The sequence below is a fragment of the Helianthus annuus genome, chromosome 16 (assembly GCF_002127325.2).
Source record: "Helianthus annuus cultivar XRQ/B chromosome 16, HanXRQr2.0-SUNRISE, whole genome shotgun sequence".
Classification (NCBI taxonomy): Eukaryota; Viridiplantae; Streptophyta; class Magnoliopsida; order Asterales; family Asteraceae; genus Helianthus; species Helianthus annuus.
Window position 1 is genome coordinate 191,713,704 of NC_035448.2, and position 15,268 is coordinate 191,728,971.

The 15,268-nt window shown below is 36.7% G+C and overlaps 2 protein-coding genes across 3 annotated transcripts; one reads left to right on the forward strand and one right to left on the reverse strand.

Annotated features, from left to right (window-relative positions):
* Positions 1-366: 366 nt before the first annotated feature.
* On the forward strand, positions 367-2,879 carry LOC110914962 (F-box/FBD/LRR-repeat protein At1g13570). 2 transcript variants are annotated; one of them, XM_035985025.1, is made up of 5 exons: positions 367-900; positions 1,170-1,796; positions 1,867-1,983; positions 2,077-2,232; positions 2,307-2,879. In XM_035985025.1, exons 2-5 carry the CDS (start codon positions 1,194-1,196, stop codon positions 2,607-2,609), a joined length of 1,179 nt encoding a protein of 392 aa, XP_035840918.1. In that variant the 5' UTR covers positions 367-900; positions 1,170-1,193; the 3' UTR covers positions 2,610-2,879. The 2 variants fall into 2 exon arrangements, with proteins under 2 accessions (XP_035840918.1, XP_022015263.1); XM_022159571.2 differs by having other exon boundaries at positions 368-900; positions 1,074-1,796.
* Positions 2,880-3,947: 1,068 nt separating this feature from the next.
* Positions 3,948-11,725, reverse strand: LOC110914964 (V-type proton ATPase subunit C). Its single transcript, XM_022159572.2, has 11 exons — positions 11,464-11,725; positions 11,333-11,401; positions 11,106-11,233; positions 10,927-11,026; positions 9,142-9,209; positions 8,017-8,158; positions 7,809-7,925; positions 7,543-7,668; positions 5,492-5,575; positions 5,321-5,400; positions 3,948-4,305 (listed from the first exon to the last, which is right to left on the reverse strand). The coding sequence occupies exons 1-11, from the start codon at positions 11,575-11,577 to the stop codon at positions 4,209-4,211; spliced, it is 1,125 nt and encodes a 374-aa protein (XP_022015264.1). The 5' UTR covers positions 11,578-11,725; the 3' UTR covers positions 3,948-4,208.
* Between the last annotated feature and the right edge of the window lie 3,543 nt (positions 11,726-15,268).

The following is a 15,268-nucleotide window of genomic DNA, read 5'->3' on the forward strand; positions in this document are numbered from 1 at the left end:
GGTTAAGGTGCGGAAATGAGATTGGAAATAGTATAGCTTGAAAAACAAATGAGAGAAAATGCATGATTGTTTAAAAAAAAACTAGGCAACATGATTGTTTACATTCTTTTAAAACTCTTTAAATCCCTATGACAGGTTTTGAAGTATCTTAATCAAAGATTTAGATCTTAGTTATGACCAAACTAAACTGAACATTCTCATGCATACCCTTAGAATTACTAACAAGTGTTGTGTTTTCCTTTGCATCGCGAATTTGGTTTTGGTTATGACACAAAACCAAACCCGCCCCATACATAGCCCTAAACTCACCCACCTAAGTGATATGTTTCCCGCCGTATCACGCAGCTAAACGACTAGTTACAAATAGAGGCTAAAAGTAGACCCAATCTGGGGTACAACTGAAACAGAGTTCAACAACACCCACCAGTGAACTGGTTGCCTGCATCTTGCCTGAATCCAAAGGGAAAGGGAGCCGCCTGTGCACCACCACCACCTGCTTCTCTCCTAGCGGCTTTCAATTGTGCAAGAATCTCATCGTAGTTCTAAACAGTCATCAAAACCATCGATAACCACCACAACCGTCTCCAACCACCAACTACCGCCGTCGCCAACACTAACCACCAGCAGCCGCCACCAATATCAAACCACCGCCTATCTCTCTCTCTTTAAATCGCAACCGCCATTAGCATCATCTTCATCAGATCTGAGCAAAACCCTAGATTAGAGAAAACCGTTAGTGTATAAACTCCGGCGGCCAGATCTGAAACATCTGGCTGCCGTAGAGTTTATCCGGAGAGTGTTGGTGGTGGCGGCAAGTGTAGTGTGAGAGAAAAACAGTGAGTACGCCGCTAACTCTCAAAAGGTTGTCAAATCGCTTGCTTAAACCCTAGACGACAAGAGGTATTTAATTCATACTCAGTTTTTTTTTTCTTGCAGATGAATTTAATTCTATAACTCGTGACTTCGTTGGCATGAATAGTGTTTCTTGAAGAATTTGATAAATGTATAATTGTATATGTATATCCACTTCGAAATAGTTTCATTTGATTAAGTTTTTCTTATTATTATTCCAGGCCCCCAATTTTCCGACCTAAATCTGCAAAGAAAGATTTTTTGAGCCATCATCGTTTGCCCTAAATCTGATTGGGGAATTGCATTCTACCTTGCAGCAGCAGCAGCAGCAGCATTATAATATGGAGAATCAAAATCCAACAACAACTCAAACCCTAAATTCTGATATCATCAGCTCCCTTCCTCTAAACATTATAGAATACATTCTTACTCGTATGCCACTCCGAGATGCACTGAGAACCAGCGTTTTGTCAAAGACATGGCGGTATACTTGGCGGGGCATGCCCAAACTTGTATTTACAGACGATATGGTTACAATGTCATCTAATCATCTTTGCAGAGAGTTGAAGAAGTATAAGCTTGTCAATGCCATCTTCCATGTTTTAATGTTACACAACGGTCCGGAGACACTAGTGTTCGACTGTTCGGTTGGTAAACTTCATCTGGAGTCTGACATTGCCTTAATAATAAGTTATCTTGCAAGGAGAACCAAAGTGAAAAAACTCTTCTTTGGTAGTGATGATAGATCCTACAAGCTACCCGTTTCTTTCTTTTCGTTGCAAGGATTAGAATGTGTACATCTCTATGATTGTATTTTGGAACCCCCATTGACGTTTAACGGATTTAGTTCGCTGACGATCTTTCGTATTTGGGATGTTGATGTGTCTGCTCAAAAGCTTCAACAGTTTCTCTCGAAGTGCCCACAGCTAGTGAATCTCCGTTTGGTAAGGTTCATATAACCATTTTTTGAAGTTACTACAATTAACGATATTATTATAAAGGCCTTTTATGCAGGCTGGATGTCAAAAAGGCATTGACTTTGTAGCAGGAGAAAACAAGTTTACATTTGGTGATCTTTTACAGTGTGTGCCTTTGATTCAGACTTTGAACATCTCAAAGTATTATATGAAGGTAGTATTCAGGTTTAAAGATTACAGGTTTAAAGATTACATCTGATGTAAGAATATGGCGCTTGCTAAATCTGACTTTGGTATTTGGTAAAAGTACTTGTGTGCAGGTGGCATGCCACATAAGCTTCCAACTTCACTTGCTCATCTCAAAGATCTGTTTTTGGATGTGTGCTTGGTGGAACAAAACGAGATTTCTTCTGCCCTTTGTATCATCAGGAGCTCCCCTGTGTTGCAGAAAATTAAGTTTCTGGTAAATAGTTTTATTTTTATTTATGGTAGTGGTTCTTATATTTATATTGACACTTATAACATGTTTATAAGCAGATGTCTGATAATGAGAAGTTGCCTGTTCAACAAACTCCCAGCAACTTCCTTGATCCAGAAGACTATCCAGATTTGAAGTTGGATTATCTTGTGACATTGGAGATAGCAAACTTTAGTAACTTACCTCTTGAGATGAAATTTGTGAAACTCATCATGGCCAAGTCACCTTTGCTAAAGAATGTGAAAATTAAGCTAAATGACAATGTTTCCGTTGACGAAGAAATGAAGATGCTTAAAGATATGCTACGGCTCCCAATTCTGCGGGCATCACCTTGTGCTGAATTGATCATTGATCGCCCATAAACTACTTTGTAAAGGATGTTATTTTGATGAAGTATTTAATTTCCTTCATTAGGATGTAAGATTGTCATCGCGGAATGCTTTTATGGACTATATTGTATGTGTAAATTCTCATGATGCATGTTCCTTATCTCTAAATTATAGACAGACTCCTTTTGTACTCCTTGTGGTCTGTTTTTAACACGTTTGTAATGTTAGTTATATAGATATTAGTAGGCTTGTGAGCCTCCTCCATTTGCTACATCTATATGTGCAAATTTCCGATCTTTTGAATGGTGATCTTTTTTTACTCCTGGTGACTGTTTTGAATAGTTCGTATTCTGAGTTGTTTGAGCTTCAACTTGTGGTTCTAAAATTGCTAGAATGTGTTTTTTATGCTTGGAATTGGATTGGGAGTTGCATCTTCCTAAGCTCTACTAGGGAGGTTTTTTATGCTGTCAATTGGATTGTTATTGATCATTGATGTGTGGTTTTTTGGCTTTTGATGTCTTATTTGATTCTTGCACACGGCAGTGGAGATGAGCACGCTGTTGGTTCAGGCCCCTCTCTTCACACTCAAACTCTCACAATTCTCTGAATATGCAGAAGGTTTAGAAAAGAAGGAAAGAATGAAAGTGGGTTGTCTTTTATTGAATAAACAAAAGGCTTTATATAGCCATGCAAACACAACGTAAACCAACAAGCAAGCAAACCCTAGTGGCGGATACAAGATTTTTTTTTCCAGGGGGTTCCTTTTGGTATATTCTCACTAATTTTTTCAAATTCATTCAACGTTTCTACTCACCTTTTCCATTTTTTTTGCCAAACCGAGAGGGTTCCTGGGAAACCCAGGAACCCCGGGGGGATCCGCCACTGGCAAACCCCACTTTCCAGGACTTCTTCTACCAACATGCAGAAACCCGACGGTCATATTTCCACTCCAACGTTCACATGCACCAAACCCACTTGCAGAACTTGACCAATCTCTTCCAGCCCATGCAGCCAATTCCAACGTAAACATAAGGTATTAAATGACCAATCTACCCCTGGATATTTTAGCTACTTGACCCGCAACCTACTGACCCGTTTGAGCTGCTGAGCCATGATCCGATATGTGACGACCCGTGACCCGTAAACAAACCCGCAACATCAAGATTATACCAACACAAGCAAAGACGGCCACATGTTGGTCAACAATGTCAGCAGCCGGAGGTCGGATGTCGAAGGTAACATAGAGGATGAAGGAAGAGGAGAGAACGGTAGGAATCGAGAAGTCCCTATGAAGATCTTGTATTACAAAAGTTATTAAACTCTATTTATGAATACTTTCGTTAAAACAAAGTCGAATACAACAGCATGAAATACTAAAAATAAATAAGAGGTTTATAAAATTGGTACTCCAAATAGAGAATGCATCTCCAGATTGTATGTAGTACAATAAATCAAATCAAAGAACATGTTTTCGAAAAGCAAACACATAATACACCAAGACTCCCGGGCTAAAATTAGGTATAAATAGAACCCTATAATACACAAGAGTTTAAGCATAACCTTATTACGTTCTAATCAAGAAGACAAGAATCAACAACACCGCCTCCAGCACCACCACTAGAGTCTGTTCGGTCATATAAGATTAATGGTGAAGGAGACGTATGGGTGCGTATCAGCTTCGCCACCCAAGCCGGCCATGCTTCCTTCATCCTCGGTTTTCCAGAACGTGCTGCGTTGATAATTACCAAAACAACATTATTTGACAGTGTGGTCCTAAGACCAAAACAACATTAATTTCAACATATGGCAGAAACAAATTAACCACGTGGTCCTAGACATGCAGCCATCGATGAGTAATTTCAGGAGTAGGGCTGTAAACGAGCCAAGTCGAGCCGAGCTAGACCCAGCTCAAGCTTGGCTCAAACTGGCTCGGTTCGAGCTCGAATTTCAAATCGAGCTGAGATTTGAGGCTCGAGCTCGAATCGGTTAGAACTCGAGCTGGCTCGGCTCGGTTCGATCTAGCTCGAACTAACAAACAACCAGAAAATTTACTACTTCAAAAGCCCTTAAAAATGAATTTCTTCATAAACTAAGGGCCATAATTGCCATTTAATTTAACCATATGGCTAAATATGCAAGTATAAATAGTGAATTCAGTTTGTACATTGTGTTAACCTTCTTTTATAGGGGAGATACTCCCTTAGTTTTTGTTTTCTAAGCGATGTGGGACAAAAAAATGAAGGATATAAACCTTATCGAGCCAGCTCACGAGCCGAGCCAAGCCAAGCTCGAGCTCGGCTCGTTTACAACCCAAGCCGAGCCGAGCTGGCTCGTTTACAACCGAGCCAATTTTGAGCCGAGCTTTCTTCGAGCTTTTTTCGAGCGAGCTGCAAGCCACGAGTTTTTTGAATACCCCGATTCAGGAGTGATAATGGCTGAATACGACGGGTGCCTTGCATCTATAAACCTCTTAAAATGTTTTGGACCATTATATCATATATTTAATACAGTTTCTTTTTTAAGTTAATGGATTTATGACTGAGTTATAGACAAGGAGAATTAACTATAACATCAACTTTATTCCAGAGATATTTCACAGATAAAATGACCGATTTACCCATTAGCATTGATGAGCGGGTCCAAAATAGTAGCTTTATTTGTCGGCAAAAGGGTAATTCAACAAACAATCAAAGGAGTAATTTTATTAACTGAAAAAAATATCAAAGTGAGGTGTAAGAAATTACTTGTTAGAGTTGCCACATAAGCCTTCGAGGATTGTACGCACCTTCTTCTCACTTTTCACAGATGGTGATAACACAACCGACTGAAATCAAGTCAGGAGAGAGTATTATACATCTATTTGAGCATCCGTTTAATATTAAAAAAATGTAAATTGTAAAGGTATAAGTAAATACCAAGAAGGAAGGGGGCAACCCGTATCTCAAAATACTCTCTGCAAATAAGCGAACAGCACAAAAGTGCATCCAGGAAGTGAAAACCTGCAAGATTAGTGCGGTACAGTTGAAGTTGGGAAATACTAAAGAAGAGAGGGAAATATAATTGTGTTAACTGTTAAATACAACTATAAATAAAATAATATTACAATCTTAATCTAATTCTTTTAAATGTATCCCTTTAAGAGGCATTACGCATCTGTATATACATTTTGGGCAACTTTTGACCCGTTTAATTTTCATATTAGCTAAAAACAGAACCTCACCCATTTGGTCTTTTAGAAATAAGTATAACCGAAATTGACCCATTTACCCATAAAGAAGTTTAAATCTTCATCTGACTATTCCTCAATTCAACTTGTAGAAAAAATGTGAATGTTCCAACAATCTAAGTTTAATATCAATTAGTGTAGTAACTAGTGAATAACTTTGCTATTCTTTTGTTACAGAAAATATTAAACGACTGAAGGAAAAATGGTAATTCGATGCAATATAGGGGGTCGTGGTTTCAATGTAAGAGTGTTATTGGAACAACAGTACAGAAGCTGATTAACGGGTGGTGGTGATACCCTTAAGGGTGGTGGTTTCAAGGACACATGGGTAGGTGGGTCATGGGTGTTCAATTTGTCGTCTGAAAAACCAAAAGAACAGTACATAATAGTATGGAAAATTCGTGACATGTTGGGTGTCCAATTTGTCGTCTAAAAAAACAAAAGAACAGAACATAATAATATGAAAAATTTGTGACATGTGCTCCATGATATAAATGTTCATAGTGCATATTTTTTTCCTGGTTTCAGTCATACTAAACACTCGTACGTAGCAAATTTGGACCATTCTATTAACCGACATAATAATAATAATAATAATAATAATTTATCATTATTATGTCGGTTAATACATTCTTCCTGGTTTAGTAATCAGTATCATGCAGACTAGATTACTTCTTACATTTTCGGTACACTGGGAGATTTAGAACAATACAACTTTTGAAAATATTACATCTGAAAATAACAAGTATTTGCCAATTGCCATTATAACAGGGAATCATCCTTGCTAATGAGGCTCACGAGCACAAAAGCTTAACGATTAGCACAATAAATTTAGAAGGAAAAAAAAACAAATAAATGGATGCAATGGACGCAAATGTTTTGGGCTGGGGACAAGACAAGGAAAAGATTGGGATTTGGGAATTTCGAATTTGGGCCAGGTATTAATTAGTAGTAGAAAGAATGGATTAATCAAAGCTTACTGGGCTTTGGTATGAAGGGCATTGGGCTGGTTGGAAGCTCCATTGTGAGCATAGAAACAATTTGTACAAGAAAAGGCCCAATGAGTGGATTATTAGATTTGTGTGGGCCTGGAGTTGGACCGATATTACATGGTGTTTATTTGATTGATTGATTGATTGATTGAGGGAGTTAGACAAAATTATCAGTATTGGAATTGGAATTGTTAGATGGATATATGGGCTAGAAGGTGGTTTTGGGCTTTCGGATTGTTAACATGTTGGGCTTTGGTAATCAACCGGAATAATCATCAAGTTAAGTTACGTGGTCTAATAGTAAGATGTATGTGGCAACGGCCGGTTTCAAAACCATTAAAGGTTGGTTTGAAGACGTGAAAGTGGGGCGAAGAAATTTTAATGGCTATTGGACTTATAATTCTACATGTGTTGTTAATAGATGTTAGGTTTTGTGCAATGATTGTGTCTTGTATTTGGCCAACAATAAGCCCATAGGGGCATAGGGTATTTGGTGGTGTATGCATAAGAAGCGTTCGGTTAGGACTTAGGTATAGGCATACTTGTATAGGACTCGATGGGCCGGGTACGTTGCTCACTTGTTCAGGGCCCAGCGTTTTTTTTTTTTTCATCTTGTAATTCTTTTTGTAAATTTATATAATTTTACCAGGGGTGTCGTTTCCCCCATATATCTTTTAAACATAATACATTCACAACATGATTAAGAATAATAAATTAAAAAGATAAATTAAGAGAGATGATAAATTACCTCTCCATAACTGGTATAACACCATTGCAAAAGAGAGCTTTTGAGAGATTCTTGATCTTGCATCAGTTTTTCAAGCTCCTGTTTCCTACTCTCTTGAGTTTCCGAGTTATACTCAAAATCACGGATCTGAATCATAATCAGAAATTTTTTAATCAAAACTTTGTTTTACACAACCTGAATTATAAAGGCATAAGATGCTTTAATGTATGATTGTAATTGTCATGTTACAAGAAGAATGCATGAATATTATTATTAAATAAACTCACTTGGAATCCTCTTTCGCGTGCCTTAATTCGAAAATTATCAGCATCACGATTAAACAATGTTACAGTGTAAAGAGCATACTCATTGTCCTCATGTAGATTCTTGGAGGATCTGGGGACCTAAAATAATTAGTTCAATTACCGAATGAATCATGAACGTTTTTTCAGGCAGTAGTGAATTTCATAACTATAATCATAAAGGCAGTCGTACCACATAAGTTGTCAGTGTCTCATAACATGACAACCAATCCTTCTGGGAGTACTTGGGAACAACTGCAATGAGCGTAACCAAGTGTTCTGAACTGACAATGTCCTCTGGCTTTACTAAATTTGACAGATCACGAACAGCTAAGCTGGAACAAGGATTTGTTTACAAAATGCATGTTATTGAATAATAAACTAATTTTTTGAATAAAGCAATTTAGTTGGTCATAATAAAACAATTTGGGTGACTTTCAACCAGTAAGACCCATTTTCATGTGGAACAGATCCACGAGTTGGTGGGCCCCTTCATGGAGTAATGAGAGAATAGAAAACGGGCTGGAAGCCTGATGTAAAGCCAAACTTCAAACAGGCACAATTCTCAAATAGTAAAAAGTTATGAGTCTGCCTTATATATCACAGAAAGCTAGCAATGGACCGAACTTTGTGGTAAATGGCCCATCATGGTTTGCCTGGTTCTTGGGCCCAAATCCCTTTGTTTTAGTAATTTAGGTACATTCCTGCTAATGGGCTCATAGTTATCAATAGCAATCGTAGCGATCGCTATAACGCGCTACGTAGCGTATAGGTCTAGTGTCGCTATTAGGGTTGTAGCGATGGATAGCAAGAATAGAAACACATTTTTTTTTGTTTTTTTAATATAAATAGCAATTCAATATAGCTATAAAATAGCTGGATTTTAAGTTTTTGTTAAACATACATCTAAAAATGCGTATATACCAGGGTATTTTGATACAATATACATATAAAAAATTAATTTTTTTTTTCTGGTGTATCGCTATTTATAAAATAGTGCTCGCTATTTATCGCTATTCGCTATGTAGCATATAGGTACGTACCTTATCGCTATTTGACGCTATTCGCCATTAAGAATAGCCCATTATTCTAGTAAGTTGAAGGTATTCGATAATAGACTATCACTTCACTCTCTAAAAGTGTGTGTTCTTTATGTGTTGTGTTTATGTTCTGTATCACATTTGACCTGTTTCCTTTTAACATAACTTTTTTTAACCTATTAGACCCGTTAAAGGTATAACATAACCCAAAGCGACCTGTTCATAAGCTCATGGGTGAAATTTGCCACCTCAGAATGATTAGTCTGTGTATAGTTTACCTTCCAGTCTGCTTTCTGTTAATTGCATTGAGCTGACTGCGAACATTGTTATATTCAGCAATACGAACCTGTCATAATGCAAGACAGGAAACCGCTATAAAGCATTAGAGAATTTATGATTAGTAAATAAACAGATCTCAAGGTTTAGCAAACACATAACATTGAACAATAAATTTGGCAAAGTGTTAAATAGAATAAGTCACAAGAATTAAACTGTATTCCCTCCATCCCATTATGTCCAATGAAAATTGATCTATATTTCCCTTATGGGAGATTTCAAATACAGAAATATGAATTTGTCTGCCTTCATCATTACAACCTATGCTTATTTATGTCCAAAAAGGTTGCACCTTATTTTGTCTATATTGGAGGATATTAAGGCATTTGACTAACAGTCAACGAATTTCATCATACATGAAATATAAGTGCCTGTCAAACTATGCAGTTATAGCGGCGGTCAAGGTGTGCTATATGGTATATAGGTTATAGCGGTGGTATATCAGTGCTATGACGGTAATTTTTATACCATGCATAATTTATGTATTTATATAAATATATATACATACATAAACGAAAAATGTCCTTTTTACAGGATCCTAAGACTATATATATATATATATATATATATATATGAAAAAATTCATAATAATATCAAAATTCATGTAATATCATGCAAAATATTAGTAGTAATATCAAAACCCAAAACATGAACTGAGGAAGCGCAGCGATTTTGAGATTTAGGTTTAATTTTGTTGAACAATGAACTGATGAAGAACCAGCGTCCAGCGAATGAAGACATTTGGCCTCGATTTAGATTTAATTTTGGGTTTATTTCAAACAAAAAGTTGATTAATGTGGGCTTTACCTTACTTTTGGGCTGAAATATAAAAACTGCTAAAAGCGATGCTACGACCGCTATACGGGTTTCAAAATAGCGGTCCAGAAGCGGGATTTAGCACTGCTAATAGCGGAACACTATAAGGGACCGCTATTTGGACCATTATGGGTTTGTATGTCCGCTAAGCCCTATAGCACCGCTATAGCACGCAATTCACTGCATAGCTGTCAAATGCTGTAACATTCTTGGGACAGAAGAAGTAAGCTATCCTGATAGAGACTTCAAGATTTAAAGTGTCCAGAATATTAGCCAGGTTAATCATACAAACTAACTTAACCAGAATCTATTTAATGGTTAAAGTTTATTGCACAATGTACTTGCTATATGTGTATTGATCTACAGTATAGTGCATTAACTTCTAAGCATATATCATCCACGGTTCCACCCTTGCATTAATAACCTATTCCACTGTTTTTCTTTTTAAGATTGGTTCATTAGCATTGTTAACAAAATTTTAGTCCCCGACGACTGTTTTTCTCTTTTCTAGCTTCATCCTTTTTCCATCTAGGAAGCTTTTAGAAAATTGGATAATAGTATTGCAACAAGAACCTTGGATAACAGTTTGTAACCTCCCTGGGAGAGTATCCCTTAACAATATTTTGTTCAAAATACAAATCTGCGCTACAAACTCTTCTCTACATATATCTTAATCAGGCAGATAGAACAGGATCTACAAATGATCATATTAAAAAAGACAAAACATATAATCGATATGATCAAACAACTGTAACTTGCACCTACACTCCACAACACGATGTTCAATACCGAAATCAGTAACCTAGTAAATAGCACAAAAACTGTTTAAATCAAGGATTTAGTAATCAAAATTTACAACCACATTGCCTACACGAAAACCGAAGACTATAAGATACAAAACAACTAAATACCTTAAGATCATCATCTATCTTAGCCACCTGCGCATGAATACCATCCACAATCTCCTTAAGAGGAGACATTGTAGGATACTTAGCCTCATCCCACACAAACCTAAAATCACAAACACAAACAGATCAACAACAAATAACAATCATCCATCAAACTCACAAAAACAAATCCAATCAATTACTTCGTAAGATACGAATCCACCGGAACTCCATCAACTGTCAACGAACTCGCCAGAATCCCCGACGCCTTCTCCAAATCCTCGATCTGACGCCGTATCTTATGCGAACATCCTTCAATGAAGGAATTCGACTGCACACATCAAATCAAACAATCAAATGATTAAACGATCCAAAACCCTAACAAACATTAATCAAATAACAATTTGATTCGATTTGATTTAAATTTTACCTTGAGTAGGTCATCGCTGAGGGCTAAAAGCGAATCGAGTGTTCCGACACGGAGATTAGGGATGTTGAACTGCAAAAACGATTGAATTAGTGCGAGATCGAATTATTAATGGATCGTGATGGTTGTATTACCCTGTAGAGAGGAGTGTCGAAGGAGTTTTTGGAGATTGATTCTTGTAATCGGCTCCAGAGAGTGGTGGCAGAGGACTGGACGGGGAGAGAGACGATCCAGTATCTTGTCGCCATTGTTGTTGTTGTTCAGATTTGATGAAGAACAGAGGAAATGATCAAGAGGATGCGATTGTGATATATATCTTTCGTCTTATTGTTATTATTGCAGTTGGGTTTCCTAAAAAGTTACCCTCATGAGTCATGACTCACCTCCTTGTATCCGGGTCGGTTTTTTGTGACCCAAAATGATTATTTATTGGTTAAAAAAATAACTAATAAAATTAATATACAGTTTGGATTAAAAAAAATAACTAATAAAACTGATATACAATTTGTCGTGATTAAATTCGTAACTTTGAATAAACTTTTTATGAATCATTTTTTGGCTAGGAAATATAGAAAGCTATAGGACAAGACATGTGATAAAATTTAAAATAAAGAGGAAGAGTATTTTAGTCAATCTTATCCTTTTCTTCTTACTTCTTCTCCCCATTAACATAAAAACCCACCATTTTCAAAACCCACCATCTTCAACCATTTCTTCACTTTCTATCTCAATAATCAGTACATTATAGTGCGATTTTCGTCACCAATCAATGATTCAAACACCCGATCAACGTGTTCTTCAGCTTTTTTAAAGAAAACCCAGCTTAATTTCATACAAAATCTCGTTTCTTCTGGTGATTTTGAAGATAATCACTTAATCCGTCCGATTCGATGATCTCTGATAAGTGTTTCAATCATTCAAATTTCGTCAATCGTTGAAGAAACCGACTTCGATCCATGTAAAAAATTCTTTAATTTCATTTTTATTATCTGAGTTTTTGATTTAGTCATTGCGTTTTACGGTCTTGGCGGGTGTCCGGGGGCAGCGCCCCTGGTAGTAAGGTCACAGGGGCGGCAGCCCCTGGCTGGGGTTGAGCTGCATTGGTGTCGCAACCCCCGATCCCTTAATCCCCGGGAACGGGCGGCCGCGAGCCAATTTCGGTGGTATCACGTTATTGTCTAATTTGGCAGCAGAAATTTACATCAAGACCATAGTTATGAAATATTTTATCAGAGTAAAATACCACATTTCCAATATATTAAACACATGGGTAAAACCCAAGTTTTCAGTATACACACTTTCATAGGAATACACCCTATTTTATTTAATAAAAACATCTATTTATTTTTAGGTAACTTTATTGCCACTTTTCCAAGCCTTCAGTGCTGTCAAGCTGGCTTCTATTTGGCTTTCACATTTTGTTACCTGAAACGCGTTTTAAAAACATTTTGTCAGTGGGAAATACTGGTGAGTGAATCCCAGTTTAATCAAGTTTAAGTAAATAGTCACAGTGTACAGTATTGAGGGCGCATCCGCAATTACATTTGTTTCCAAGATATAACAATTAACATCAGTGGTAGTGTCATACTCAACTTGTGGAAATGTTACTCCTTGACCAGGTGGTAACAAATTTTGTATACAAAACCCCGACATACCCACTATAAATGTATTCTTACAAATACTCAATAACTGTTATTCGCATGGAAAAGTATTTAAGGTTTTGTAAAAACATTTAACAAAAAGAGGATTACTTACATTGCTATCTTAGGATTATCAGTAAGGATTTCCTGGAAATAATCTATAAATTACACAAATGCATGTGTGTTAGTATAATAACCCATTTTAACATTAGTAATACCCTCCCCGAGACGGCATTCCAACGACTACGTCGGGCAGAACCACGACAGCCGTTACGGAACCCTAGATCAATCGGGCAGAGTATCTAATACGTCTCCAGGGGTTATGATACTTACATCTTAGCAGAACTTCGCTATTTAGGGGGTATTAGACTCGGGTATAATGCCCACTATTCAGAAATTGAGATTGAGAAATGAATTTTGAACGATTTCTGGTTGAACCCGATACCATCTATTTATAGGGTCTCATCTCGACTTTTACGCGGCCCGCGTAAAGGTTAACATAGGCTTACGCGGCCCGCGTCAAACCTTGGTGTAACACCCCGAAATCGGGTTTGGTAATCAAAACCCCTTATTATTAATACACGGGTAAAATACTGTTAGCAGTAACGGTAACCCGGTAAATATTAGGATTTAAAATAAATAAATCTAATATTAAATAAAATGTAAATAGATGTTTTAAGGAAATAAAGTTATGAGAGGCCCGAGTTAACGGGACTTAAAATGAACTTAATCATAACTTTCCTGAATTCACCAAATAGCTAGGAATATTAACCTAGTTAAAAAGGTGTCTTAAAACAATGAAGAAAACATGGGTAATAACCCTTTTTATGAAAGATAAAACACAAGGGGCCAAAGTTGTCAAGTGAGCAAACTAGGTTTAATAAAATCAAATAAATAAAACACAACACACACTTAGTGTGTGTGTGTGTGCGTGGGGCGACCAGGGGAAAGGAAAAGGGAGCCAAAACCCTAGAACTCAACAAATCATCAAATTGAAGCCTGATTCAAGGTCAAAATCGATGCATGAATACGTAGAAACGATCACCTAGTCGTGGGGATCGTAAGGTATGTCAAATTTTTGATGTTTATGAAGTTGAGATTTTTGATGAACTTGTGAAGATCGAAATTGAAGCTTGAATGATTGGTGTTTGGGTGAAACTAGGATGAGATTCATGCTTAGAAACAAACCCTAGTTGAAAACTTGAAGAATTAGTACTAAAACTAGGAATTTGATAATTACCCTCTTATGTGCTAAGTGGGTTTTGATTGTGTAGCGAAGATGATGATATGTTTATGCAAGAAATCATCATAATTGATAGTTGATGCAAGATACTTGAACAACTTGCAAGTTGAGTAATTGATCATAAGTGATAGTGGTGAATTTTGGATGTTAATCTTGGTAAAAATAACTAGTTAGGAACTAGTTAGTAAATATGTAAAATCATGCACATTAGGTGTTTGTTAAAATGCCTAAATGAGAACTAAGCGTTGATAATGTGCCTAATTGAGTCTTGTGAACTTGATAGTGCAATCATATGTGTTAATTGGTGATTTGACTTTTAATAGTCAAACCGACCATTAATAAGATCGAATGATAATTGTGATAGAAAATATGTAAGATGGAATAGTCATAATTAATGATGACTAATATAACCGTCTTACGAATTATGATGATAGTTTGACGCTTGACAAGCTAGGTGGAGGCTTGGAAAGGAAGCGGGTCAAACGAAGTAAGAATGGCGGAAAAGCATAATTCGGATGCAAGGTAACTATAACTTACACTAGTCTTAAATTGTGGAATGTTTTCTTATCATATAAATTATGAATGAGGTGTCTAAACAATTGAAATATGATGTTCCGTCGTGTAATCGAACGGAACAAGAAAATCAAAGATAAATGGTCAATTCGGCCAAACGGGTCAAAAGGTGTAGATAACACCTTTTGACTATATAGACTAATGATTCTTTTGTCGAGTCATATGCTTACAGGAATAGATATCCAATGGATATTCACACCGTTCTTAATTAGCGAATATAAAGCAAGGTATTAAGATCGGGTCTATTTGTTGACCCGAGTCAGGTACGCTTATTTATGATGTATGTAAAAATACCAAGGTTGGAGAACTCGCTAGTCGCTAGTCGGCCGGTGAAGTGGGGACTAGCGACTACTCGGGATTACTCGGGATTAATCGGGATTAATCGGATCGGGTTTTTTATATGTAATTTTCAGTTTTATGTATAAATATATACATTTTTATAGGTAAATATTTTAAGTAGCTAGGTTTTAAATCTTACTCAGC

Excerpts from the sequence above, each read along its gene's own strand:
- LOC110914962 (XM_035985025.1), top strand. The coding sequence starts at position 1,194 with ATGGAGAATCAAAATCCAACAACAACTCAAACCCTAAATTCTGATATC. Across the intron at positions 1,984-2,076 it reads TCTCAAAGTATTATATGAAG|TACTTGTGTGCAGGTGGCAT; the intron begins GTAGTATTCAGG and ends ATTTGGTAAAAG. Across the intron at positions 2,233-2,306 it reads TGCAGAAAATTAAGTTTCTG|ATGTCTGATAATGAGAAGTT; the intron begins GTAAATAGTTTT and ends GTTTATAAGCAG.
- LOC110914964 (XM_022159572.2), bottom strand. The coding sequence starts at position 11,577 with ATGGCGACAAGATACTGGATCGTCTCTCTCCCCGTCCAGTCCTCTGCC. Across the intron at positions 11,234-11,332 it reads TCAGCGATGACCTACTCAAG|TCGAATTCCTTCATTGAAGG; the intron begins GTAAAATTTAAA and ends TGATGTGTGCAG. Across the intron at positions 7,669-7,808 it reads CACGCGAAAGAGGATTCCAA|ATCCGTGATTTTGAGTATAA; the intron begins GTGAGTTTATTT and ends ATTATGATTCAG.